At 37.2% G+C, this 26,618-nt stretch overlaps 1 protein-coding gene and 1 non-coding gene across 2 annotated transcripts in view; both read left to right on the top strand.

Annotated features, from left to right (window-relative positions):
• Window positions 1–1,881, top strand: part of LOC144653031 (protein Wnt-8b-like) — a 59,042-nt gene extending 57,161 nt beyond the window's left edge. The window contains exons 3-6 of the mRNA XM_078512942.1: window positions 83–239; window positions 617–885; window positions 1,249–1,802; window positions 1,846–1,881. Of these exons, the coding sequence (XP_078369068.1) occupies window positions 83–239; window positions 617–885; window positions 1,249–1,719 (897 nt within the window). The 3' untranslated portion in view covers window positions 1,720–1,802; window positions 1,846–1,881. The remainder of the gene's footprint in view (window positions 1–82; window positions 240–616; window positions 886–1,248; window positions 1,803–1,845) is intronic.
• A 1,377-nt stretch (window positions 1,882–3,258) lies between these two features.
• Window positions 3,259–3,332, top strand: Trnan-guu (transfer RNA asparagine (anticodon GUU)). The gene has a single exon. It is a non-coding gene; the product is annotated as a tRNA-Asn (tRNA).
• The last annotated feature ends 23,286 nt before the right edge of the window (window positions 3,333–26,618 follow it).

The raw sequence follows: 26,618 nt of genomic DNA, 5'->3' as shown, positions 1-26,618 counted from the left end.
ATTTTTGAAGAATACTTGTTAAGTACTGCTTCTCATCACAACCAAAAATGCTAACCGTTTCATTCGTTTCTTGTTTTTCCAGAATTATCCTTTATTATTGCGCATCGTAAGAGAGGGAGGCCATCGTGGATTGGCAGAGTGTCAGCAACAGTTTAAAAACGAGATCTGGAACTGTTCGTTGGATAACAAGAATGTCTATCAGCAGTTACCCATCTTCGTTAAAACCACTTTGCCTCACGGTAAGTTGGATTTCCAAAATGATCTTCAGTGTACATCAACTGACATCCAAATGGGGGCAATTATTCTAGTTCATTGTATGAAGTTATGCTTGACTGCGGGTTGATTTACTAAAAACAAACCCAAATTTTGCCTTATGAGCATACGCCAAAGTATCAGATTATACTTGGCTTTTAACAGATATTCTTCATCAAAATCTAGCTCCATTGTTTTCCTAGCAAAGTTTAGAAAAATTTAGCATCATACTACCGATAAGAACAATTTAACAGTTTAAAAAAACTGCTTTCCATTAGTCAACTTAAAGCCATCTTGGACTAAATATCATAATTCTAAGAATGTAATGTTGAAACGAAACTAATTGTATACTATTTCATTACAGCCACTCCAGAAACAGCTTTCCTTCACGCCATCAGCTCAGCCGCCATTACACACGAACTCACTCTTCAGTGCAGCCAGAACAGAATACCCGGATGCAAGTGTGGCAACACCAAAAAACAGCCAAAAGGAAACAGTGGATGGCAGTGGGGAGGCTGCAGTGATAACATCAAGTTCGGAGAGAAGGAGACCAGACGCTTTATTGACAAACTGGAGAAAGGAAACGACGCTCGTACAGCATTTAACCTGCATAATAATGAAGTAGGAAGAAAGGTAAAACTCATTCTTGATTCGTTAAATCATTGTTTTGAAGCGAATAAGAGTTTTATTGTCTACTGTATTCGCATTAACAAAATCAAATGGCTCCTTTCTACGTAAAATATTGCGATAAGAAAATGATGATTTGTTGGCGAACCGAAATCTTATTGCACTTGAAGTCTGTTTAATCACTTTTGGCAGTTTGACATTGATCTCTTTCTTTAGACACGTTCTGCGAAAAATATAATGCCAAAATTCTCGTATGTAAACGAAAACAAAGGCGTGGCTGACTAGGGTCCTTTAACAGTCCTTTTTTTGTGAGTAATGATATTTCCTTTGAGTGTCATCTCTGATGTTCTGTTGTTATTTTCTTTAAAGGTTGTTCGAGCGAACCTCAGAAAAGAATGCAAGTGTCATGGCGTCACCGGAAGCTGCAATTTAAAGACTTGCTGGAAGCAACTGGCCCCTTTTAACGTCATTGGATCAGAACTGAAACAGAAATACCGCGCAGCTGTCCGAGTATCATTCCTGAACAACAAGCTTCACAAGCGAGACAACAACCGATACAGACTGGTATCTAGGAGAGACAAGAAGCTGGTTTATCTCGACTCGTCCCCAAACTACTGTGTGCGAAACGCTACTGCAGACTCGCCTGGAATGCGCGGAAGGACATGCCAAAGTGACATCGGATCTACCGGGCAATGCAAATCTCTTTGTAACTCTTGTAATCTGCGACACCAAACAGTAGAACATTACAAACAAGTCAAGTGTAGATGTAAGTTCGTGTGGTGCTGTAATGTTAAATGCAAGTTATGCACCGTCAAGTATTCGCTTACAACTTGTGTGTGATAATAAGTTAGGTCAGTATAAGAGCCGTGCCACTTTAAAGCTTTAAAAAACTTTATCGAAATAGCTCAGTTTTTAACACGCAAGTAGATTTTGGAAAAAAATACAAGTAGCTTTTGGAAATTGAAGGTATTGTGTGAATAGATCATTTAGTGGTAGTTTTAATATATAAGAAGATCAATCATAGATGTATTAAGTTATTTTCGTAATAATAAAAAGTGCTTTGGATTTATATTGATTTTCCTTTTTTTTATCTAATACGTTAGAGAAATAATTTTAGAGTGAGACAAGATTAATCTCCAAACCGTCAAACCCAAATCCATAATCCCGAATTGGCCTTTAACTTATCTGAACCTTTTCGCATTATTAGCTACAAAGTAACTTGCGAATGACCTGTCTTACTTTCGCAAGTGCTTTGTACGTCAAGCGATTTATGTTTTTTTCCAAATGCAAGAGAGGTAAAAAATCTCTAAACCGTGAGTCTTCAATCCAACCCCAAATTGGCCTCAATTTATCCGAGCCTTTTCTTAGAGCCTGTTTAAATGATTCCGGAATGACTTTCGTTCCGGAACAAGTTGTTGCGCATTCACTTGACGGAGTCGACCGTCTCAACCTTTGGCGTTTCCACGAGATCAAAAACAAAGATAGCGCGGGTTTGCGCAATCATGTTACTGAGCCCATTATTGGCCACATTTGCAATTTTAACGAGCAACTTGACCATAGGGCTGCTTCTTTGGGCTAAAAGGAAATGTTATTACGTTTTTTCGCTCTGAGTTCAAACCGTGTCCTCCGTATGCGGTTTCCTCTCGGAACGAAATTCGTTTTTTGTTTACATGGAACCAGTCATTTCAGAACGAAAATTTCATTCCGGAATGAAAAGCGAAATGAACTCATTCTGGAACGACTTGACTTTTATCTTGGTATCATGTAAACAGATACAGAGAAATATATGAGGATGGAATGAACCCGTTCCATTCATTCATTCATTCCGGAATCATGTAAACAGGCCCTTCCTATCAGCTAAAATAACAACTAGCAAATTACCTGACTTACTTCTGCAACGTTGGGTAATAAATCTCATATTAGACATTTTAGTGTGTAGTATCGCTGTACATTTTACTCGACCTTGTGTTTTGACTTGTCCTTCGTGCTCGCCAAAATACAACGATATTCGTAAAAATATACAGCAGTATTACACGCCAAAATGTCTACTGATAAGAGATACGAATGCGACTTTTTGCGACTGTTTACACTCATTTTACGTTCATTATCGATTCATTAATCGCAAATTTATAATAGTCTTAGGGCCTGTTTACATGATTCCGGAATGACTTTCATTCCGAAGTTCGTTCTACATTCACATGACAGAGTCGACCGACTCAACCTAAAGCATTTTCACGTGCGCGGTTTCCTCGCGATATCAAAACAAGATGGCGCATGTTTCGCGCAAACATGTTTTTGTGACCATTATTGGCCGTATCTGCAATTTTATAGAGCAATTTGACAAAAGAACTGCTTCTTTGGGCTAAACATAACCAACTTGTCTCCGTGGCGCAATCGGTTAGCCCGTTCGGCTGTTAACCGACAGATTGGTGGTTCAAGCCCATCCGGGGACGAGAAAGGGTTATATAAAAAGTAAGGACAAAACGTCATTTGTGAGCGCAAGGGTTATATAAAAAGTAAGGACAAAACGTTATTTGTGGGCACAAGGGGTATATTTGCCCCCGCAGGGTTTTGGCCTAGAGGCCAAAACCCGAGGAGGCACCCTAGGACTCCCCGCGTGTATACATACAAGGACAAAGAATATTTGTTGAAAAAGTAAGAAATATGTTTGTAATGGGCGAAGCGTTCTCGATTTGACAAAACTAGGCGCGCACGGTCGTGACGGGTAATATTTTAGCAAGCGCGCACGGTGGTGTCGGGTACTTGCAACCACGAGGTCGCGTTTGGTCACCTTCGCGTTTCGAGCTTCGCCATCTGCTAGCAGCGTTTTGTTTTCCGGTTTTGGCCTACGCGTGTTCACAGATTTGTTCGAGCGGTTTCTCTGCTTTGGTTGTGTTAAGTGATATTTAAAGCAAATGTTAGTAATACGTCGAAAGATTTCGAGCAATTGGTTTCGTGTTCTTGGCTACGTGCCGGCTACCTATGTTCCAAGCGTTACATTTGTAAGGTTTGCTTTCGGAGGTTTGTTGTATCGTATACATCTTACAAGTTACAACGAGTAATAAACAAACGCGTGAACTTTGTCATGTAGTACAAGGTACAACGTAATTCGTATCGCTAACAAACTGTCAGATTATTTGATCCAAAGAGTGGGTTGTTTTCTCGAATCTTTGAATGTGCCATATTTTGTTACTCGTGGAATTTTTTAGGTTTTTTGGCCTGGAAATTATTGTAAGTTTATTTTGAATGTTATAAGCCCGGGAATAAGCTTGTGTGTTGTCATCACGAATAATGTGTTATGTGTTATTTCCGCTAGGTGTTATTTCCGCGCGCTAGGTAATATAATTCGACTTGAACTTGTGAATATTTTTAGGACGCAACGGTGTCACACAACAAGAAATTCCGCATGACACAGTAAAAAAGAAGCCTAATTGTGCAGTCCATCGGCATTAATAATTAAAGGCTACAAAAGACAAATTATAAAAAGGCGGGGGCAGCTTTATAGTGAGAACTATTACTAGTTATAAAGTAAGCACAAAGAAACCCGGGCGCAAGGGTCTATATCAAGTAAGCGTAAAAAGTCAATTGTTAGCGCAAGGCTTATATATAACTCAGCACAAAACATCATTTGTGGCCGCAAGGGTTGTATATCAAGTAAGCACAAACCGTCCAATTTTGCGCGCAACGGTTATATATCAAGTAAGCAAAAAATGTCATTTGTGTGCGCAAGGGTTATAAATCAAGAAAGTTTAAAACGTCATTGGTGAGCAAAAGGCTTATATATCAAGCAAACACAAAACGGCATTTGTGTTCGCAAGGGTCTATATCAAGTAAGCGTAAGTCATTTGTGTGCGCAAGGGGTATATCTTAACTAAGCACTACACGTCATTTGTGGGCGCCAGGATTAGATATAAAGTAAACACAAAACGTCATTTGTGGGCGCAAGGATTATATATCAAGTAAGCGTAAAAAGTCATTTGTTAGCGCAAGGCTTATATATCAAGTAAACACAAAACTTCATTTGTGAGCGCAAGGGTTATATAAAAAGTAAGGACAAAACGTCATTTGTGGGAGCAAGGGTTATATATCAAGTAAACACAAAACGTTATTTGTGAGCGCAAGGGTTATATAAAAAGTAAGGACAAAACGTCATTTGTGGGCGCAAGGGTTATATATCAAGTAAACACAAAACGTCATTTGTGAGCGCAAGGGTTATATAAAAAGTAAGGACAAAACGTCATTTGTGAGCGCAAGGGTTATATAAAAAGTAAGGACAAAACGTCATTTGTGGGCACAAGGGATATATTTATAAAGTAAGCACAAAACGTCATTTCTAGGCGCAAGGGGAGTATATCAAGTAAGCGTAAAAAGTCATTTGTTAGCGCAAGGCTTATATATCGTGTAAGTACAAAACGTCATTTGTGTGTGCAAGGGTTATATATCAAATAAGCGTAAAAAGTCATTTCTGGGCGCAAGGGTCTATATCAAGTAAGCGTAAAAAGTCATTTGTTAGCGAAAGGTTTATATATCAAGTAAGGACAAAACGTCATTTGTGTGCGCAAGGGTTATACATAAAGTAAGCACAAAACGTCATTTCTGGGCGCAAGGGTCTATATCAAGTAAACGTAAAACGTCATTTGTTGGCGCAGGTTTATATATCAAGTAAACACAAAACGTCATTTGTGAGCGCAAGGGTTATATAAAAAGTAGGGAGAAAACGTCATTTCTGGGCGCAACGGGTATATAAAAAGTAAGGACAAAACGTCATTTGTGGGCGCAACGGTTATATATCAAGTAAGCACAAAATGTCATTTGTGTGCGCAAAGGTTATATATCAAGTAAACACAAAACGTCATTTGTGGGCGCAACGGTTATATATCAAGTAAACACAAAACGTCATTTGTGGGCGCAACGGTTATATATCAAGTAAGCACAAAATGTCATTTGTGTGCGCAAAGGTTATATATCAAGTTAACACTAAACTGCATTTGTGTGCGCAAGGGGTATATACTAACTAAGCACTACACGTCATTTGAGTGCGCAAGGGTTATATATCAAGTAAGCACAAAATGTCATTTGTGTGCGCAAGGGGTATTTATCAAGTAAACAGGAAACGTCATTTGCGCGCAACGGTTATATATCAAGTAAGCACAAAATGTCATTTGTGTGCGCAAGGCTTATATATCAAGGAAACAATAAACTTCATTTGTGTGCGCAAGGGGTATTTATCAAGTAAACAGGAAACGTCATTTGCGCGCAACGGTTATATATCAAGTAAGCACAAAATGTCATTTGTGTGCGCAAGGGTTATATATCAAGTAAACACTAAACTTCATTTGTGTGCGCAAGGGGTATATAAAAAGTAAGGACAAAACGTCATTTAAGGGCGCAACGGTTATATATCAAGTAAGCACAAAATGTCATTTGTGTGCACAAAGGTTATATATCAAGAAAACACAAAACGTCATTTGTGGGCGCAACGGTTATATATCAAGTAAACACAAAACGTCATTTGTGGGCGCAACGGTTATATATCAAGTAAGCACAAAATGTCATTTGTGTGCGCAAAGGTTATATATCAAGTAAACACTAAACTTCATTTGTGAGCGCAAGGTTTATATATCAAGTAAACACAAAACTTCATTTGTGTACGCAAAGGTTATATATCAAGTAAACACTAAACTGCATTTGTGTGGTCAAGGGGTATATCTTAACTAAGCACTACACGTCATTTGTGTGCGCAAGGGTTAGATATAAAGTAAGCACAAAACGTCATTTGTGGGCGCCAGGATTATATATCAAGTAAACGTAAAAAGTCATATGTTAGCGCAAGGCTTATATATCAAGTAAACACTAAACGTCATTTGTGAGCGTAAGGGTTATATAAAAAGTAAGGACAAAACGTCATTTGTGGGCGCCATGGGTATATACAAAGTAAGCACAAAACGTCATTTCTGGGCGCAAGGATTCTATATCAAATAAGCGTAAAAAGTCATTTGTTAGCGCAAGGCTTATATATCAAGTAAACAACAAACTTCATTTGTGGGCGCAAGGCTTATATATCAAGTAAACACAAAACGTCATTTGTGTGCGCAGGGGGCATATATATACAAAGCACTACACGTCATTTGAGTGCGCAAGGGTTAGATATAAAGTAAGCACAAAACGTCATTTCTGGGCGCCAGGATTCTATATCAAGTAAGCGTAAAAAGTCATTTGTTAGCGCAAGGCTTATATATCAAATAAACACAAAACGTAATTTGTGAGCGCAAGGGTTATATATTACGTAAGCTTTAAAGGTCATTTATGTGCGCAAAGGTTCTATATCAAGTAAGTACAAAACGTCATTTGTGGGTGCAAGGGTGATATAAAAAGTAAGGACAAAACATCATTTGTGGTCGCAAGGGTTGTATATCAAGTAAGCACAAACCGTCCAATTTTGCGCGCAACGGTTATATATTAACTTAGCACTACACGCCATGTGTGTGCACAAGGGTTATATATCAAGAAAGTTCAAAACGTCATTCCTAGGAGCAAGGCTTATATATATCAAGTAAACACAAAACGTCATTTGTGTGCGCAAGTGATATATAAAAAGTAAGGACAAAACGTCATTTGTGGGCGCAAGGGCTATATATCAAGTAAACACAAAACGTCATTTGCGTGCAACGGTTATATATCAAGTAAGCACAAAATGTCATTTGTGAGCGCAAGGCTTATATATCAAGTTAACACAAAATGTCATTTGTGTGCGCAAGGGTTATATATCAAGTAAACACTAAACTTCATTTGTTAGCGCAAGGGTTATATATCAAGTAAACACAAAACGTCATTTGTGTGCGCAAGGGGTATATATTAACTAAGCACTACACGTCATTTGAGTGCGCAAGGGTAAGATATAAAGTAAGCACAAAACGTCATTTGTGGGCGCAAGGATTATATATCAAGTAGGCTGACAAAACGACATTTGTGAGCGCAATGCTTATATAGTATCAAGTAGACACAAAACGTTATTTGTGGCCGCAAGAGTTAGATTTTAAGTAAGCAAAAAATGTTATTTGTGAGCACAAGGCTTGTATCAACGCTTGTGTATCAAGGAAGCACGCCATTTTTTAGTGCATGACATATATATTAAGTAAGCAAAAAATGTCATTTGTGAGCACAAGGCTTGTATCAACGCTTGTGTATCAAGGAAGCACGCCATTTTTTAGTGCATGACATATATATTAAGTAAGCAAAAAATGTCATTTGTGAGCACAAGGCTTGTATCAACGCTTGTGTATCAAGGAAGCACGCCATTTTTTAGTGCATGACATATATATTAAGTAAGCAAAAAATGTCATTTGTGAGCACAAGGCTTGTATCAACGCTTGTGTATCAAGGAAGCACGCCATTTTTTAGTGCATGACATATATATTAAGTAAGCAAAAAATGTCATTTGTGAGTGCAAGTCTTATATACAGCTATTTCAATAAACGTTGTCGGATCAAAGCTTAAAGCTAAAAGGCAATACCGTATGGCGTTCTGGGTATTCACTACAAATTTGCATATAAGCTTCATTAAATGCACAAATATGAATTTCGCACGCGGAGAATTCACGAATTTGTTTTTCTTCTCAGGAGGCCTTTCTGTAGCTTTACTTTCACTGTCGCTTAGCTTTGACTTTTGAAAATTCTTCTAAAATTCAGTGTGGCCAAAAGCACCTTGTTTCACATGTCCGAAGAGAAAGAAAACGTGCAAATTCGCGTTTGTCATGTCACTATATATTTTAGTATTCAGCACGCGCAGTTGCCCTCTCTTCTACCCATACTGCCTTTCAGTCTTGTCTTTTAGCTTTGATCCGGACAACGTTAACTGAAATAGCTTATAACTTATATAAGGTTTATATAACCTAACAAGGTTATTTGTGAGCGCAAGGGTTTTATATCAAGTAAGCTTAAACTTCACATGTGAGTATATATCAAGTAATCTGAAAACGTCTTTTGAGAGCACATGTCAACAGTAACAAGTAGGGTAGATATGTCTGTTTTAGTGCGCAGAAACTTTTTCACGTAAACTTGAAACGTTTTTTGTGATACTGTGACAACAGTAAGAAGAAGGTTAAAAACGTCTTATTTGAGCGCGCGGTAACTGTAACAAGGAGGCTTAAACGTAATTTTATGCGCTAGTCGATAACACTAGGCTAGAAACGTTATTTGTGAGCTCATGAAAACTGTAACACAAAAACAAAACTGGTTATTTGTGAACACACGGCAAAAATAACAAGCTACAACCTTATTTCTGAGCGCACGGCAACAATAAGAAGTTGGTTAAAAACGTTATTTGAGAGCACGCGGGAACTGTAACAAGTAAGAAATAACGTCGTTTGGAAGGTCATAGCATATTATGAGAAGAACTCTAAAAAACGTCATTTATGAGCGCAAGACAAAAACAACAAGTATAAAAACTGAAAACGTCATTTGTAAGCGCACAGAAACTGTAATAACAAAGCTAACACCGTTCTTTTAACGCAAGCGGCAACTGATATAAGTAAGCTGAAACTGTTATATGAGAGTGCAAGGCAGATGTAACTTGAAAGATTAAAACTCCATTTGTGAGCGCATGACAACAGTATCAAGAAAGCAAGAAACGTTCTTTTAACGCAAGCGGCAACTGGTACAAGTAATCTTGATACGTTATTTAGGAGCGCAGGGGTGTTTAGGGGGCAACCATTTTACTTTTCAGGGGAGGCGCGGTGGCCTAAAGGTTGGCGCGCTCGACTCTGAGTCGAACGGCCCGTGTTCGAGCCCTGGCCGGGGCGCTGCGTTGTGTTCTTGGGCAAGACACTTTACTCTCACAATCCCTCTCTCCACCTAGGTGTAATTGGGTATCGGCGAATTTACTGCTGGGGGTAATCCCTGCGATGGATTGGCATCTCATCCAGAGGGAGTAGCAATACTCTCAGTCGCTTAATGCTACGGAAACCGGGATAAGCTCCGGCTGTATGGGCCACTTGGCACGGAAACAGACTTTACCTTTACCATTTTACTTTTCAGGGGGTGAGGGGGTGGGCTCGGGTGATTGGTGTGGGCAGAATTTTGTTTAACCCCTTCATTCTCAATGAAGTTCGTTTTATGAAAAGATCGTGCGTCGATCTTCGCACGTTCTTTCCATCTAAAGCAGACGGATAGAACGTGTTGGTCGATCTTTGTTTAGTCGGACGAACTCAACTGAGTCAAAAGTCGAACTTATCATGAACTTAATTCGCTCAGTAGAGCTCGTTCATGTGAAGTTCGACGTTTGGCCCGGACCTTAAAGAGTTACTGACTGACCTTTATAATACAGTACATCAACAGTCAACTCCCGCCCCCAACCCCCCCCCCCCCGTTACGGGCACCTCAATATTACGGACACCCCATTATTACGGACATTCCGTTACTACGGACAAAAGTCACTTCCCGGCGAATAAATATTTCTACTGAAAATAACTCCTGCCACTAAGAATTTTCTCGATTGCAGAAACAAAATTGTGGTCGCGAAGGTTTCCGTTATAGTGGGAGTTGACTGTATTTAGCACTGAGTATAAAAGCATTGAGAGGGTGACCGGCCCCTCCCCACTGATAATAGGTGTCAGGCCTGTTCCTGGACGTCTGCTCTCTTTCAAGTCATCATAGAAAATCCATTGGCTCGGTACAGATATCTTGCAGGTGTAGTGATGGCTTGAGAAAAAATTTGAGGGCATAGAACCTGTATCTGAAATGAATAAATAAATAAAATGGAAATTAATTATTGAGGAATACTCATAATACTGTAAATTTACATCAATATGGTGATTGATTTTTATTTTTTAATAAATTGTGCCACAGTGGAAACTCGATATAACGATATGCCAAGGGAGCAGTAAAATTATATCGTTATATCGAAGAATCGTTATATCGAAATTCCCGATATAACTATATGGCGGTAAAATAACCGAAAATATCGTTATATCGGGGTAAACCTAACATATACTTTTTACTGGGTAAAGATACAGTATCATTTTCGTACATCATCATACAAAGCTGTTGTCAGAAACGTTAGAAACTACTCGATTACTGTTATGCTATTGGATTAAAAGAAGAAGATTTTACGTTCCGTTCGCTAATTCTCATCGTTATATCGGGAATATCGTTATATCGAAGATCGTTATATCGGGGTTCCACTGCATTATTTGATGGTATAAAGGTCGCGGGGGATTTCTACAGCATGAATATATTTATGAAGCGAAATTTTGTTTCATCGATCTGTATCTTTTAAAACGCTTATTTCTCGGCTGTTATGGGTGCGATTAAGCTCAAATTTTACAGAACAGTTACAGAGAAATAAAGAAATGATGAAAGATTATGAATGTCATCTTTTATTTGGTAAATTGCACTTAACGGGGAAGCCTTGTTAGTGCCAAATTGGGAAAAACATCATTTTGTGGCAGTTTGCGGAACGAGTAGCAGACAGCACACTCTGATCTTGTCAAAAACTAATCAGTCAATATCTATAGAGTGTCATAACAGAAGCGGACTTTTTAATTTAAAATTTTCAAGCGGGATATGGCGGTTTAAATGCGCAAATTTGAATTTAATGCCTTCTACCTCTTTCTAAAAGCGCTCTTTTAAAATTCCGCTTCTGTTATGACACACTACAGTTCTGTATCCACGCTGTATTTTCTGCCACGAAGTCCAAAAAATTTGAGATTTCTTAAGGTATCCCGACCAAAACACGATCAGTTTGCAAAGGAGATATGTAATCCACGGTTTTATGGTGAGAACAAAATTCGAATAAGACTAAATTTTGATAAACATTTGACAATAAAAATAAGCGGCAGTAAGACACAACGTTTCGATGTCATCCTAACATCATTTTTAAGGGACAAATAAAATAACGGTTCAACAGTGTTATATATGTGGTTAGAGGTGTGATGTTTTATTAACATATTTGTTTTAAATAAATAGTTTTGCGCGGACAGAGTCCGATTGCGTTTTTAAATGCGTTTTTAAAAAGGACACGATTGTTTATGCCGAATATTATTGTGATTACTCTGGATTGCAGAAATTTTCAAATTTGAATGAAAATTAGCTCATCGACTTTCAACAATGTACATCAACGTATAACGCTAAGTATTGTTTTAAATTGGTTAAAATATCAAAGAAACAGAGATATTTTGCAAATCACGCACACATATTAAAATAGTAAACTCTTAAAAGCGCACGGCAAATATGACAAGTAATCTAAAAGCGTCAATTGTACTACCCTCCTTAAATAAAGTTGTCTATTGATTTGAGAGCGCAGGCACCTTTAACAAATGAGCTAAAAACTTAATTTCTAAGCGCCCGGCACTTCTTACAAGTAGGCTAAAAATGGTCATTTCAATTTTAACACACCGCAAGTGAAACAAGAAAGCCTAGAAAAGTCATTTGTACACACGTCATTTCTTAGCGCACAAAAACTGTAGGCAACTTTAACAAGTATGCCTAAAACGTCATTTGTGAGTGTATCACAAGCATCATAATTTTGAATGTTGAAAACAATGAATGAAGTTGCTGTTAACAAATGACCATAAATCCTACCTGCAAATGTTTAGATCATTCGAAGATTAAAAAAGGCAACTCAAAAACCTTTACACCCTTGGTCTTCCATCTTGCACCAGGCAAATACCTTCAAGTCAAACATAATGAATAGAATTTCAAATTTAATTATAATGCATACATTGTTTTTAAAATAAGTTATGATGTGGTTCAAATGTTTGTAAATGTTAAATCACCTGATGTCATCACTGGAAACCTAATTTTGCTACTAAAACCGAAAACTGTCAGTAATGAAGTTAGTTGCAATTGAACTTGTTGAAAAGACAATCAAGCTGATAGTGCATGACAACCAGTACTTAAAATCCAACTTGTAAGATCCAACTTAAAGTGGTTTAGAACCATGACTCCATTACCTGACAGGGCAATCTGGGTTTGCTTCACGATTCCCATTGCCACGATTGTTATATTTAAAACAACAAATAAACAAAGATAATTATTTGAAAAACGTCATAAACAACAATAGTTTTGGAACAGTTTCTTTCACGTTCTACTAGAACTCTTTCTGAGAGTCAGTCTACCAATAACCATACAAGTCAGAAAACGGAACAGCCAAACCACCTAACCCTATTTCATTGACCTGCTGCGATAACGAATAAAAAAATCACAATGCTAAAATTGTATAAGGACGCCATCATAATTCTAAATACCAAAAAAGACATCTAAAAAAGGTTGCACCCTTGCTCTTCCATCTTGCACCAGGCAAACACCTTAAAGTCAAATATAATAAGATTATCACGAATACATTCGTTGAAATAATATACTACGATGTGACTGTTATGTTTGTTAATGTTAAACAAATAATAATAAATAATAAAGTTAAAAAAATTGTAAATGTCATCACTGTAAACCTCATTGTAAGTTACTGAAATACAAACTGCCAAAAGATACAACAAAGAAGCTGGTTATAACAACAATTACTTATAATTCATCATGGAAGGTTCAACATACCAGAGATTTAAAACCATGACTCCATTTCCAGACAGGACAATCGTGTTTGCTTCGTGATTCTCATTACCATGGTTGTTATGACACAAAAAAACAAAGATTGTTAGAAACAGTAGATAATTAACTACAGCAGTTTGGTTCAGTTAAATTCACTTATTTCTACAAAAGCTTGTCATAACAGTTTGTGTAGTGTACATAAAATGTATCTCAAGTAATTAACTAATATATATCACCCTACTGTTGCTGTTTTTAGAAAAAAAATGACGCAACAATTCAACCAGGAGAAAAGTCGTTGTTATTTGTTAAACAACACTGAAGAACAGTTTGAATGTCTGTTTCTTCATTACTAAGAAGTAAAAAGACGGAAATCGACTTGTATTGCTGGTCAGTTAACGAATCAAGTAAACACGTCAAATACCAACTGAAAAGAGGTTTCGGATGGAAATTAAAATGGCATAGAAAAAACGTGTTATCTTTGAACAATTTTAAAACTTTCATCTTAAGCGGTCAACATGACCGGGAATTTGGATCGACACAGGTGCACACAAACCCTTGCATGGGATACTGGTGATCAGGAATTTTGGACTCTCATCGACTCTCATTTAAACCAAGCGGTTTTCATATAACCAAGTATAATCATCGAGCCCAAAAAACGCAGCCGAAGAGAACCTTCGGTGATTTTACCAAATATCCAGGAAGAGTATTGCATGAACCAGCAGGAGCCAAACCACCTAACTCTATTACACTGACCTGCCGTGCTTGCGACTAAAAAACAAGGAGAATGCGAAGATCGACTTGTATTGCTGGTCAGTTGACGAATCAAGTATATCGCGTTAAATACCAACATAAAATAGGAATTCAGATGGAAATCAAAATGGCCTAGAGAAAACTTGCAATCCTTTTAGAAGCTTAAAGACGTTTACGTAAAGCGGTCAACAAAACAGTGAAATTTAAATCGACAGAGGTGCACACAAACCCTTGCATGAAATACTGGTGATCAGGAATTTTGGACTCTCATCGACTCTCTTGTAAACCAAGCGGTTTTCATATTAAATATAATCCTCGAGCCCAAAAAACGCAGCCGAAGAACACCTTCGGTGATTTTACCAAATATCCAGGAAGCGTGTTGCATGAACCAGGAACAGCCAAACCACCTAACCCCATTTCACTGACTTGCCGTGCTTATGACTAAAAAAAGAAGAATGCGAAAATCGACTTGTACTGCTGTTCAGTTGACAAATCAAGTAATCACGTGTAATACCAAAAGAACTCCAACGAATATCAAAATGGCCGAGGGAAAACTTGCTATCTTTCGGCAACCGGAGAAGTTTCAACTGAAGCGGATAACATCACTGTGAAATTTGGATCAAATAGGTGAAAACAAACTCTAGCATGGGATACTACTACTGATAAGGAATTTTGGATTGTCATCAACTCTCATGTAAAACAAGTCAAGTGGTTTTCATTTACAAAATATAATCATTGTTTAACAATGTATAAGAACACCATCATGATTGTAAATACCAAAATAAAGCCATTCTCTGAATGATTAATGTTGCTGTTAACAAATGGCAATGACTCCTACCTGCAAATGTTAAGATCAGTAGAAGGTTTGGAAGACATCTCCAAAAACGTTGCGCCCTTGCCCTCCAAAAAAGAAAGTATTGCACACTTGTTCTTACATCTTGCACCAGGTAAACACCTTTAAGTCAAACATAAATAGAATTTCAAATTTAAGTATCGTGGATACAATTGACTGAAATAATGTATGATGTGTTTCTAATGGTCGTAAAGGTTAAACACTTGATGTCATCACTGTAAACCTCATTGAAAGTTACTGAAATACAAAAAGTCAGAAATTAAGTAAGTTGACATCAAAAGATACTTGTTGAAAAGACAATCAAGCTGATAATGACAACCAGTAGTTAAAATCCAACTTGTAAGATCCAACATACCCAGAGATTTAGAGCCATGACTCCAGTACCTGACAAGACAATCTGGGTTTGCTTCACGATTCCCATTGCCACGTTTGCTATAATTAAAACAAAAAATAAACAAAGATATTTATTTGAAACACGTCATAAACAACAACAGTTTAGGAACAGTTACATTCACCTTTTACTAGAACTCTTTCTGAGAGTCAGACTAACAATAACCATACAAGTCAGAAAAACTTGTTATCTTTTAAGAACTTGAAAACTTTCACCTGAAGAGGTCAACATGAATGGAAAACCACTTCCACATTTGTTGAAATATTAAATATAATATGAAGTGACTGTTATATTTGTAAATGTTAAAACCCTTAATTTCATCACTGTAAACCTCATTGTAAGTTACTGAAATACAAACTGTCAGTAATTAAGTAAGTTGGCATCAAAGGATACAATAAAGTATCTGGTAATGACAACAAACACTTATAATTTCGTCTTGGAAGGTCCAACATACCAGAGATTTAAAACCATGACTCCATTTCCAGACAGCACAATCTTGATTGCTTCGTGATTCTCATTACCATAGTTGTTATTACACAAAAAAATTAAGATTGCTAGAAACAGTCTATGACTAACTACAGTGTTTTGGTAAAGTTAAATTCACGTTCTACTAAAGCTTGTCATAATAGTTTGTTTCTTATACATGTGAACAAAGGGCTTATATATCATGTAAGCACAAACCGTCATTTGAGAACGCAAGGCATATACATCAAGTAAGCACAAAACGTCATTTGTGAGCGCAAGGTGGGCTTATATATCAAGTAAGGACAAAATGTCATTTGTGAGCACTAGGCGGGATTATATATCAAGTAAGAACAAAACATAATTTGTGAGCGCAAGGCTTATACATCAAGTAAGCACAAAACGTCATTTGTGAGCGCAAGGCGGGCTTATATATCACGTAAGCACAAAACGTCATTTGTGAGCGCAAGGCGGGCTTATACATCGAGAGAGCACAACATGTCATTTGTGAACGCAAGGCGGGCTCATACATCAAGTAAGCACAACATGTCATTTGTGAACGCAAGGCTTATACATCAAACAAGCACAAAACGTCATTTGTGTACGCAAGGGTTATATATCAAGTAAGCACAAAATGTCATTTGTGATCGCAAGGCGGGCATATACATCAAGTAAGCACAAAACGTCATTTCTGAGCGCAAGGCTTATACATCAAGTAAGCACAAAATGTAATTTGTGAACGCAAGGCGGGCTTATATATCAAGTGAGCACAAAACGTCATTTGTGAGCGCAAGGCTTTAACATCAAGTAAGCATAACATGTCATTTGTGAGCGCAACTCTTATACATCAAGTAAGCACAAAATGTCATTTGTGAGCGCAAGGCTTATACATCAAACAAGCACAAAACATCATTTGTGTGCGCAAGGGTTATATATCAAGTAAGCACAACATGTCGTTTGTAATCCCAAGGCAGGCATTTACATCAAGTAAGCACAAAATGTCATTTGTGAGCGCAAGGCTGATACATCACGTAAGCACAAAACGTCATTTGTGTGCGCAAGGGTTATATATCAAGTAAGCACAACATGTCATTTGTGAACGCAAGGCGGGCTCATGCATCAAGTAAGCACAAAACGTCATTTGTGAGCGCTAGGCTTATATATCAAGTAAGCACAAAACCTCATTTGTGAATGCTAGGCTTATACATCATGTAAGCACAAAACGTCATTTGTGAGCGCAAGGCAAGCTTATACATCGAGAGAGCACAACATGTCATTTGTGAGCACTAGGCGGGATTATATATCAAGTAAGAACAAAACATAATTTGTGAGCGCAAGGCTTATACATCAACTAAGCACAAAACGTCATTTGTGAGCGCAAGGCGGGCTTATATATCACGTAAGCACAAAACGTCATTTGTGAGCGCAAGGCGGGCTTATACATCGAGAGAGCACAACATGTCATTTGTGAACGCAAGGCGGGCTCATACATCAAGTAAGCACAACATGTCATTTGTGAACGCAAGGCTTATACATCAAACAAGCACAAAACGTCATTTGTGTGCGCAAGGGTTATATATCAAGTAAGCACAAAATGTCATTTGTGATCGCAAGGCGGGCATATACATCAAGTAAGCACAAAACGTCATTTCTGAGCGCAAGGCTTATACATCAAGTAAGCACAAAATGTAATTTGTGAACGCAAGGCGGGCTTATATATCAAGTGAGCACAAAACGTCATTTGTGAGCGCAAGGCTTTAACATCAAGTAAGCATAACATGTCATTTGTGAGCGCAACTCTTATACATCAAGTAAGCACAAAATGTCATTTGTGAGCGCAAGGCTTATACATCAAACAAGCACAAAACGTCATTTGTGTGCGCAAGGGTTATATATCAAGTAAGCACAACATGTCATTTGTGAACGCAAGACGGGCTTATACATCAAGTAAGCACAAAACGTCATTTGTGAGCGCAAGGCGGGCTTATACATCGAGAGAGCACAACATGTTATTTGTAAACGCAAGGCGGACTTATACATCAAGTAAGCAAAAAACATCATTTGTGAGCGCTAGGCTGATATATCAAGTAAGCACAAAACGTCATTTGTGTGCGCACGGCAACATTTAGAAGAAGGCTAATAATAATAATAACGATAATAATGATAATAATAATAATAATTATTATTATTATTATTATTATCATTATAACTCAGAAAACATCCTGCGAGAATTTTTTGCAGCCCACTTTCCACGCATGAATATTTGTCCTGTACAGGAATTATTTCTTGCAAGTATGCGATTGCAGGTTTTTTTTTTTTCAAAATCAACCAACCCCCTCCCCCCCCCCTCCCCCGTCTAGAGTAAAATATTTGGCCTCTCAAGCGCGCGACAAATATGACAAGTAAGCTAAGAGCGTCATTTGTGCTACCTTCTTATAATAAAGTTGTTTATCAATTTATGAGGGTACACCATCCTTAACAAATTTGCTAAAAACTTCATTTCTAAGCGCCAGGCACTTCTAACAAGTAGACTAAATTTATTAGCACACCGCAAGTGAAACAAGAAAGCCTAGAAAAGTCATTTGTAACAATTAAGCCAAAAGACGTCATTTCTTAGCACACAAAAATTGTAATAAGTAAGCTATAGGAGCGAACGGCAAAACGTCATTTGTGAGCGTCATTTTTAAAAGTACAGCATCATGATTTGAATAGAATGAATGAATAATTTAAGTTGCTGTTAACAAATGACAATGACTCGTACCTGCAAATGTTTAGATCATTCGAAGATTAAAAAGGCAACTCGAAATACTTTACACACCCTTGGTCTTCCATCTTGCAGCAGGAAAATACCTTTAAGTCAAACATAATGAATAGAATTTCAAATTTAATTATAATGCAAACATTTGTTTTAATAAATAATATGTTATAATTTGGTTCAATTGTTTGTAAATGTTAAATCACCTGATGTCATCACTGGAAACCTCATTGTGTTACTAAAAAAACTGTCAGTAATGAAGTTAGTTAAACTTGTTGAAAAGACAACCAAGCTGATAGTGAAAACCAGTACTTAAAATCCAACTTGTAAGATCCAACTTACCAGTCGTTTAAAACCATGACTTCATTACCTGACAGGACAATCTGGGTTTGCTTCACGATTCACATTGCCGTGTTTGCTATAATTAAAACAAAAAATAAACAAAGATAATTATTTGAAACACGTCATAAACAACAACAGTTTAGAAACAGTTACACTCACTTTCTACTAGAACTCTTTCTGAGAGTCAGACTACCAATAACCATACAAGTCAAAAAAAACTTGTTATCTTTTAAGAACTTGAAACTTTCACCTGAAGCGGTCAACATGACTGGGAAACCACTTCCACATTTGTTGAAATATTAAATATAATATGAAGTGACTGTTATATTTGTAAATGTTAAAACTCTTAATTTCATCACTGTAAACCTCATTGTAAGTTACTGAAATAAAAACATCTACATTTACATCTACATTTATTGAGTTGATAAAATAGTTTACGGCATCTCATCAACTATAAAAATAGATACAAAATAAAAACAAAATGTACATATGCATAAATTAGATATAAAAATACTTAGTTACAATTTACTTATACTTGTTTAAATGTCAGTAATTAAGTAAGTTGGCATCAAAGGATACAATAAAGTATCTGGTAATGACAACAAACACTTATAATTTCGTCTTGGAAGGTCCAACATACCAGAGATTTAAAACCATGACTCCATTTCCAGACAGGACAATCTTGTTTGCTTCGTGATTCTCATTGCCATGGTTGTTATTACACAAAAAACAAATATTGTTAGAACCAGTATATAATTAAGTACAATTTTGATTTAGTTAAATTCACTTTTTACTAAAACTTGTCATAAAAGTTCATTTACTACACATGGAATGTATCTGAAGTAAATAAATATTATATATCATGCTATTGTCGCTCTTTCAGAAAAACAATGACGCAACAATTCAACCAAGACAAGAGACGTTATCATTTGTTAAATAACACTAAAGAACAGTTTGAATGCCAGTTTTTAGTTGAGAATTTAAAAGACGGAGATCAACTTGTATTGCTGGTCAGTTGACGAATCAATTCAACTAATCGTGTTGAATACCAACGGAAATGAAAACTCCGACGGAAATCAAAATGGACGATAGAATATTTGTTATCTTCAGGAACTTGAATAATTTTCCTTAAAGCAATCAACATGTCTGGGAAATTTGGCTTAAACAGGTGCACACAAACCTTTGCATGGGATACTGGTGATCAGGAATTTTGGACTCTCATCGACTCTCTTGTAAACAAAGCGGTTTTCATATAACTAAATATAATCATCGAGCCCAAAAAATGCAGCCGAAGAAAACCTTCGGTGATTTTACCAAATATCCAGGAAGAGAATTGCATGATGCAGGAAGCGCCAAATCACATTACCCTATTTGACTGACCTGCCGTGCTAACGACTAAGAGAAACAAGGAAAATCAAAGTTGATCAAAGTTGATCAAAGTTGATTTTACCAAATATCCAGGAAGAGTCCTGCATGAACCAGGAAGAGCCAAACCACCTAACCCTTTTTCACTGACCTGCCGTGCTTGCGACTAAAAAACAAGGAGAATGCGAAGATCGACTTGTACTGCTGGTCAGTTGACGAATTAAGTAATCGCATGAAATACCAACATAAAATAGGAATTCAGATGGAAATCAAAATGGCCTAGAGAAAACTTGCAATCCTTTTAGAAGCTTAAAGACGTCCACGTAAAGCGGTCAACAAGACCGTGAAATTCGGATCGACACAGGTGCACACAACCCTTGCATGAGATACTGGTGATCAGGAATTTTGGACTCTCATCGACTCTCATTTAAACCAAGCGGTTTTCATATTAACAAATATAATCATCGAGCCCAAAAAACGCAGCCGAAGAACACCTTCGGTGATTTTACCAAATATCCAGGAAGAGTGTTGCATGAACCAGGAACAGCCAAACCACCTAACCCTATTTCACTGACCTGCCGTGCTTACGACTAAAAAACAAGAAAAACGCGAAGATCGAATTGTATTGCTGGTCAGTTGACGAATCAAGTATATCGCGTTAAATACCAACGGAAATGAAAACTCCGACAGAAATCAAAAAGGCCGAGAAAAAACTTGCAATCTTTACTGAGCGCGAGGACGTTCACGTAAAGCGGTCAACAAAACCGTAAAGTTTGGATCGAAACAGGTGCACACAAACCCTTGCATGAGATACTGGTGATCAGGAATTTTGGACTCTCATCGACTCTCTTGTAAACCAAGCGGTTTTCATATTAAATATAATCATCGAGCCCAAAAAACGCAGCCGAAGAACACCTTCGGTGATTTTACCAAATATCCAGGAAAAGTGTTGCATGAACCGGAAAGAACCAAACCACCTAACCCTATTTCACTGACCTGCTGTGCTCACGACTAAAAAACAAAGAAAATGCGAAAATCGACTTGTATTGCTGGTCAGTTGACGAATCAAGTATATCGTGTTAAATACCAACGGAAATGAAAACTCCGACAGAAATCAAAAAGGCCGAGAAAAAACTTGCAATCTTTACTGAGCGCGAGGACGTTCACGTAAAGCGGTCAACAAAACCGTAAAGTTTGGATCGAAACAGGTGCACACAAACCCTTGCATGAGATACTGGTGATCAGGAATTTTGGACTCTCATCGACTCCCTTGTAAACCAAGCGGTTTTCATATTAAATATAATCATCGAGCCCAAAAAACGCAGCCGAAGAACACCTTCGGTGATTTTACCAAATATCCAGGAAAAGTGTTGCATGAACCGGAAAGAACCAAACCACCTAACCCTATTTCACTGACCTGCTGTGCTCACGACTAAAAAACAAAGAAAATGCGAAAATCGACTTGTATTGCTGGTCAGTTGACGAATCAAGTATATCGTGTTAAATACCAACGGAAATGAAAACTCCGACAGAAATCAAAAAGGCCGAGAAAAAACTTGCAATCTTTACTGAGCGCGAGGACGTTCACGTAAAGCGGTCAACAAAACCGTAAAGTTTGGATCGAAACAGGTGCACACAAACCCTTGCATGAGATACTGGTGATCAGGAATTTTGGACTCTCATCGACTCTCTTGTAAACCAAGCGGTTTTCATATTAAATATAATCATCGAGCCCAAAAAACGCAGCCGAAGAACACCTTCGGTGATTTTACCAAATATCCAGGAAGAGGTGTTGCATGAACCGGAAAGAACCAAACCACCTAACCCTATTTCACTGACCTGCTGTGCTCACGACTAAAAAACAAAGAAAATGCGAAAATCGACTTGTATTGCTGGTCAGTTGACGAATCAAGTATATCGTGTTAAATACCAACGGAAATGACAACTCCGACAGAAATCAAAAAGGCCGAGAAAAAACTTGCAATCTTTACTGAGCGCGAGGACGTTCACGTCAAGCAGTCAACAAAACCGTTAAGTTTGGATCGACACAGGAGCACACAAACCCTTGCATGGGATACTGGTGATCAGGAATTTTGGACTCTCGTCGACTCTCTTGTAAACCAAGCGGTTTTCATATAATTACATATAATCATCGAGTCCAAAAAACGCAGCCGAAGAGAACCTTCGGTGATTTTACCAAATATCCAGGAAGCGTGTTGCATGAACCAGGAACAGCCAAACCACCTAACCCCATTTCACTGATTTGCCGTGCTTACGACTAAAAAAAGAAGAATGCGAAGATCGACTTGTACTGCTGTTCAGTTGACAAATCAAGTAATCACGTGTAATACCAAGAGAACTCCAACGAATATCAAAATAGCCGAGAGAAAACTTGTTATCTTTTGGCAACCGGAGAAGTTTCAACTGAACTGAGCGGTCAACATCACTAGAAATTTGGATCAAATAGGTGAAAACAAACTCTAGCATGGGATACTACTACTGATAAGGAATTTTGGATTGTCATCAACTCTCATGTAAAACAAGTCAAGTGGTTTTCATTTACAAAATATAATCATTGTTTAACAATGTATAAGAACACCATCATAATTGTAAATACCAAAATAAAGCCATTCTCTGAATGATTAATGTTGCTGTTAACAAATGGCAATGACTCCTACCTGCAAATGTTAAGATCAGTAGAAGGTTTGGAAGACATCTCCAAAAACGTTGCGCCCTTGCCCTCCAAAAAAGAAAGTATTGCACACTTGTTCTTACATCTCGCACCAGGTAAACACCTTTAAGTCAAACATAAATAGAATTTCAAATTTAAGTATCATGGATACATTGACTGAAATAATATGATATGATGTGTTTCTAATGGTCGTAAAGGTTAAACACTTGATGTCATCACTGTAAACCTCATTGAAAGTTACTGAAATACAAAAAGTCAGAAATTAAGTAAGTTGACATCAAAAGATACTTGTTGAAAAGACAATCAAGCTGATAATGACAACCAGTAGTTAAAATCCAACTTGTAAGATCCAAATTACCAGTGGTTTAAAACCATGACTCCATTACCTGACTGGACAATCTGGGTTTGCTTCACGATTCACATTGCCACGTTTGCTATAATTAAAACAAAAAATAAACAAAGATACTTATTTGAAACACGTCATAAACAACAACAGTTTAGGAACAGTTACATTCACCTTTTACTAGAACTCTTTCTGAGAGTCAGACTACCAATAACCATACAAGTCAGAAAAACTTGTTATCTTTTAAGAACTTGAAAACTTTCACCTGAAGCGGTCAACATGACTGGGAAACCACTTCCACATTTGTTGAAATATTAAATATAATATGAAGTGACTGTTATATTTGTAAATGTTAAAACTCTTAATTTCATTACTGTAAACCTCATTGTATAAAGTTACTGAAATACAAACTGCCAAAAGATACAACAAAGAAGCTGGTTATAACAACAATTACTTATAATTCATCTTGGAAGGTCCAACATACCAGAGATTTAAAACAGTGACTCCATTTCCAGACAGGACAATCTTGATTGCTTCGTGATTCTCATCACCATGGTTGTTATGACACAAAAAACAAAGATTGTTAGAAACAGTTTTGGTTCAGTTAAATTCACTTATTTCTACAAAAGCTTCTCACAACAGTTTGTGTAGTGTACATGAAATGTATGTCAAGTAATTAACTAATATATATCACCCTACTGTTGCTGTTTTTAGAAAAAAATGACGCAACAATTCAACCAGGAGAAAAGTCGTTGTTATTTGTTAAACAACACTGAAGAACAGTTTGAATGTCTGTTTCTTCATTACTAAGAAGTAAAAAGACGGAAATCGACTTTTATTGATTTGCTGGTCAGTTAACGAATCAAGTAAACACGTAAAATACCAACTGAAAAGAGGTTTCGGATGGAAATTAAAATGGCATAGAAAAAACGTGTTATCTTTGAACAACTTTAAAACTTTCATCTTTAGCGGTCAACATGACCGGGAAATTTGGATCGACACAGGTGCACACAAACCCTTGCATGGGATACTGGTGATCAGGAATTTTGGACTCTCATCGACTCTCATTTAAACCAAGCGGTTTTCATATAACCAAGTATAATCATCGAGCCCAAAAAACGCAGCCGAAGAGAACCCTCGGTGATTTTACCAAATATTCACGAAGAGTGTTGCATTAACCAGGAGGAGCCAAACCACCTAACTCTATTACACTGACCTGCCGTGCTATCGACTAAAAAACAAGGAGAATGCGAAGATCGACTTGTATTGCTGCTCAGTTGACGAATTAAGTAATCGCATGAAATACCAACATAAAATAGGAATTCAGATGGAAATCAAAATGGCCTAGAGAAAACTTGCAATCCTTTTAGAAGCTTGAAGACGTCCACGTAAAGTGGTCAACAAGACCGTGAAATTTGAATCGACACAGGGGCACACAAACCCTTGCATGGGATACTGGTGATCAGGAATTTTGGACTCTCGTCGACTCTCTTGTAAACCAAGCGGTTTTCATATTAAATATAATCATCGAGCCCAAAAAACGCAGCCGAAGAACACCTTCGGTGATTTTACCAAATATCCAGGAAGCGTGTTGCATGAACCAGGAACAGCCAAACCACCTAACCCCATTTCACTGACTTGTCGTGCTTACGACTAAAAAAAGAAGAATGCGAAGATCGACTTGTACTGCTGTTCAGTTGACAAATCAAGTAATCACGTGTAATACCAAGAGAACTCCAACGAATATCAAAATAGCCGAGAGAAAACTTGTTATCTTTTGGCAACCGGAGAAGTTTCAACTGAAGCGGTCAACATCACTGTGAAATTTGGATCAAATAGGTGAAAACAAACTCTAGCATGGGATACTACTACTGATAAGGAATTTTGGATTGTCATCAACTCTCATGTAAAACAAGTCAAGTGGTTTTCATTTACAAAATATAATCATTGTTTAACAATGTATAAGAAAACCATCATGATTGTAAATACCAAAATAAAGCCATTCTTTGAATGATTAATGTTGCTGTTAACAAATGGCAATGACTCCTACCTGCAAATGTTAAGATCAGTAGAAGGTTTGGAAGACATCTCCAAAAACGTTGCGCCATTGCCCTCCAAAAAAGAAAATATCGCACACTTGTTCTTACACCTTTAAGTCAAACATAAACAGAATTTCAAATTTAAGTATCATGGATACATTGACTGAAATAATATGATATGATGTGTTTCTAATGGTCGTAAAGGTTAAACACTTGATGTCATCACTGTAAACCTCATTGAAAGTTACTGAAATACAAAAAGTCAGAAATTAAGTAAGTTGACATCAAAAGATACTTGTTGAAAAGACAATCAAGCTGATAATGACAACCAGTAGTTAAGATCCAACTTACCAGTGGTTTAAAACCATGACTCCATTACCTGACAAGACAATCTGGGTTTGCTTCACGATTCCCATTGCCACGTTTGCTATAATTAAAACAAAAAATAAACAAAGATATTTATTTGAAACACGTCATAAACAACAACAGTTTAGGAACAGTTACATTCACGTTTTCTAGAACTCTTTCTGAGAGTCAGACTACCAATAACCATACAAGTCAGAAAAACTTGTTATCTTTTAAGAACTTGAAAACTTTCACCTGAAGCGGTCAACATAACTGGGAAACCACTTCCACATTTGTTGAAATATTAAATATAATATGAAGTGACTGTTATATTTGTAAATGTTAAAACTCTTAATTTCATCACTGTAAACCTCATTGTAAGTTATTGAAATACAAACTGCCAAAAGATACAACAAAAAAGCTGATTATAACAACAATTACTTATAAGTCATCTTGGAAGGTCCAACATACCAGAGATTTAAAACAGTGACTCCATTTCCAGACAGGACAATCTTGATTGCTTCGTGATTCTCATTGCCATGGTTGTTATTACACAAAAAAAAGATTGTTAGAAACAGTAGATAATTAACTACAGTTTTGGTTCAGTTAAATTCACTTATTTCTAAAAAAGCTTGTCATAACAGTTTGTGTAGTGTACATGAAATGTATTTGAAGTAATTAACTAATATATATCACCCTACTGTTGCAGTTTTTAGAAAAATATGACGCAACAATTCAACCAGGAGAAAAGCACAAAACCTCATTTGTGAGGTAAGTAAGCACAAAACGTCATTTCTGAACGCAAGGCAGGCTTATAAATCAAGTAAGCACAAAACGTCATTTGTGAACGCAAGGCGGGCGTC

This window comes from Oculina patagonica, chromosome 5 (assembly GCF_052425735.1).
Source record: "Oculina patagonica isolate OP01 chromosome 5, crgOcupat, whole genome shotgun sequence".
Taxonomy (NCBI): domain Eukaryota; kingdom Metazoa; phylum Cnidaria; class Anthozoa; order Scleractinia; family Oculinidae; genus Oculina; species Oculina patagonica.
The sequence above is the reverse complement of the archived record's forward strand: the minus strand, read 5'-3'. Positions and strand labels throughout refer to the sequence as shown.